Source organism: Nestor notabilis, unplaced genomic scaffold (assembly GCF_000696875.1).
Source record: "Nestor notabilis isolate BGI_N333 unplaced genomic scaffold, ASM69687v1 scaffold22572, whole genome shotgun sequence".
NCBI classification, from domain to species: Eukaryota; Metazoa; Chordata; class Aves; order Psittaciformes; family Psittacidae; genus Nestor; species Nestor notabilis.
This window is the reverse complement of record NW_009917284.1, coordinates 1-1,642: the sequence shown is the minus strand read 5'-3', so window position 1 is coordinate 1,642 and position 1,642 is coordinate 1. Positions and strand designations below refer to the sequence as shown.

The window sequence follows — 1,642 nt, the reverse complement described above, 5'->3', positions numbered from 1 at the left end:
GGCACTGACAGAGCTTCAACGCTCATTTCTACCCTCCCCTCAAGAAAACTCATGTGCTATTTCTGTAGGACTGGCTCTGTGGACAGGAAAAGGCTTCTGGAATGAAGCACACGAGGATGCTGACAGGGACTTTGAAGCTGTGTGCAGAACACACCATGCCGGGAGGCTGGATCTACCTCAGCTCCATCCCCAGGCCTGTGAGGATATGTCCCCTGCAACCACAAGGCACTGTCAGTAATGAGTGTTTCTGCCCTTGAATGAATAAAGAAGGTCCCCCTCTTCCTGCAGCTCTGTCAAGTGTTTACTTCTCCTGTTTCTCAGTTTCCCTTGAGACTACAAAAGGGAAGGTGTCGTGATTCTCACTTTTAAGAGTGAGAACCTCCCATTTCCGATGTGCTCAAGGAAGATCATTTCATGGAGTGAATGAGCTTGTGTGTTAACAGTCATTAACACACAAGTGTGTTCTCTAAGGTCTCCCTCCTCGCAGAGGGTCATCTGAGGTTCCTGAAGCTCTTTCTGAACAAGCCTGTGAGATCTGTAAGTGCTGCTCAGAACAACCAGTCACCACTGAGGAATTCAAGTGTCAGGTCTGGGGATTCAATCTGTTCTTCCTCCTCACCAAAGGAACAGAAGATAAATACATGACTTAACATGGAAGATTAAATCTCCTGTACATATAAAGAATTCCAGCGGTGGGAAATCAGATCCTCTCTCAGAATTACTTTGTGTCTGTTGAATTAAGCTTCCCACTAAAACAGGGGAAGTTCAGGTTGGATATAAAGAAGTTCTGTACTATGAGGGTGCTGAGGCGCTGGCACAGGGTGCCCAAAGAAGTGGTAAATGCTCCATCCCTGGCAGTATTTAAGGCCAGGTTGGACACAGGGGCTTGGAGCAACCTGGTCTAGTAGAAAGCATCCCAGCCCATGGCAGGGGGTTGGAACTGGATGATCTTAAGGTCCTTCCCAACCCAAACCATTCTGTGATTCCATAATGGTGAAAACCAGAGATACTTATAGGACTTCTCCTTTCCACCGCACCCACTGGGGCCCAGGCCCGAAGCTGCCATCCTTACCAACATCCATCCACTCCGGAGGAATCAGCCGGCACTTCTGCCTCTGCTTCAGGTTGATGGCCAACCAAACGGGCACTTCCACTGGCAAGCCGGGATTGAAAGGCCCCAGATCTCCCTGGAAGATGAACCAAAGACAACAATCAGGGCTCGGACACGGCAGAACTTACCTGCTAACGTGGCCTTGGCGTGAGTTTCCAAGAGACTGTGAAAAGCCTCAGTCAGACGGCAGCTGAATCTCCTCCCGCTTCCCATATTTCTTCCTGTCACACTTTTCCCCCTCGAGAAGCAATAACCAAGTGTTTCCAGTGTGGTTTTGATTCTAGAGTGTTGCACACAAGTTATAGCCAAGGCTCAGGAGGCTGCTGCCTCCCACCAGAGACATGGAGGACAGCACATAATCCCCTGTGGGAGGGGGGCTGCTCCTTCCCCTCTCCTCCTTATCTCTGCCCTTAATCCCAACCCTTAATCCCTCCATCCCCCCACACCAGACCCCTCTCCCTGTTCCCAAACACCCCAGACCCTGTGCCAACCTCCTGCCCCTCAATCCCAATGCCCCGTGGCCTATCCCAC

The 1,642-nt window shown here is 50.7% G+C and overlaps 1 protein-coding gene across 1 annotated transcript in view; it reads right to left on the bottom strand.

Annotated features, from left to right (window-relative positions):
- The window catches only part of GINS2 (GINS complex subunit 2 (Psf2 homolog)), a gene marked incomplete at its 5' end in the record, with an annotated part of 3,074 nt that extends 1,887 nt beyond the window's left edge, over positions 1–1,187 (bottom strand). The window contains one exon of the mRNA XM_010009159.1: positions 1,073–1,187. Within this exon, the coding sequence (XP_010007461.1) occupies positions 1,073–1,187 (115 nt within the window). The remainder of the gene's footprint in view (positions 1–1,072) is intronic.
- Positions 1,188–1,642: the final 455 nt, after the last annotated feature.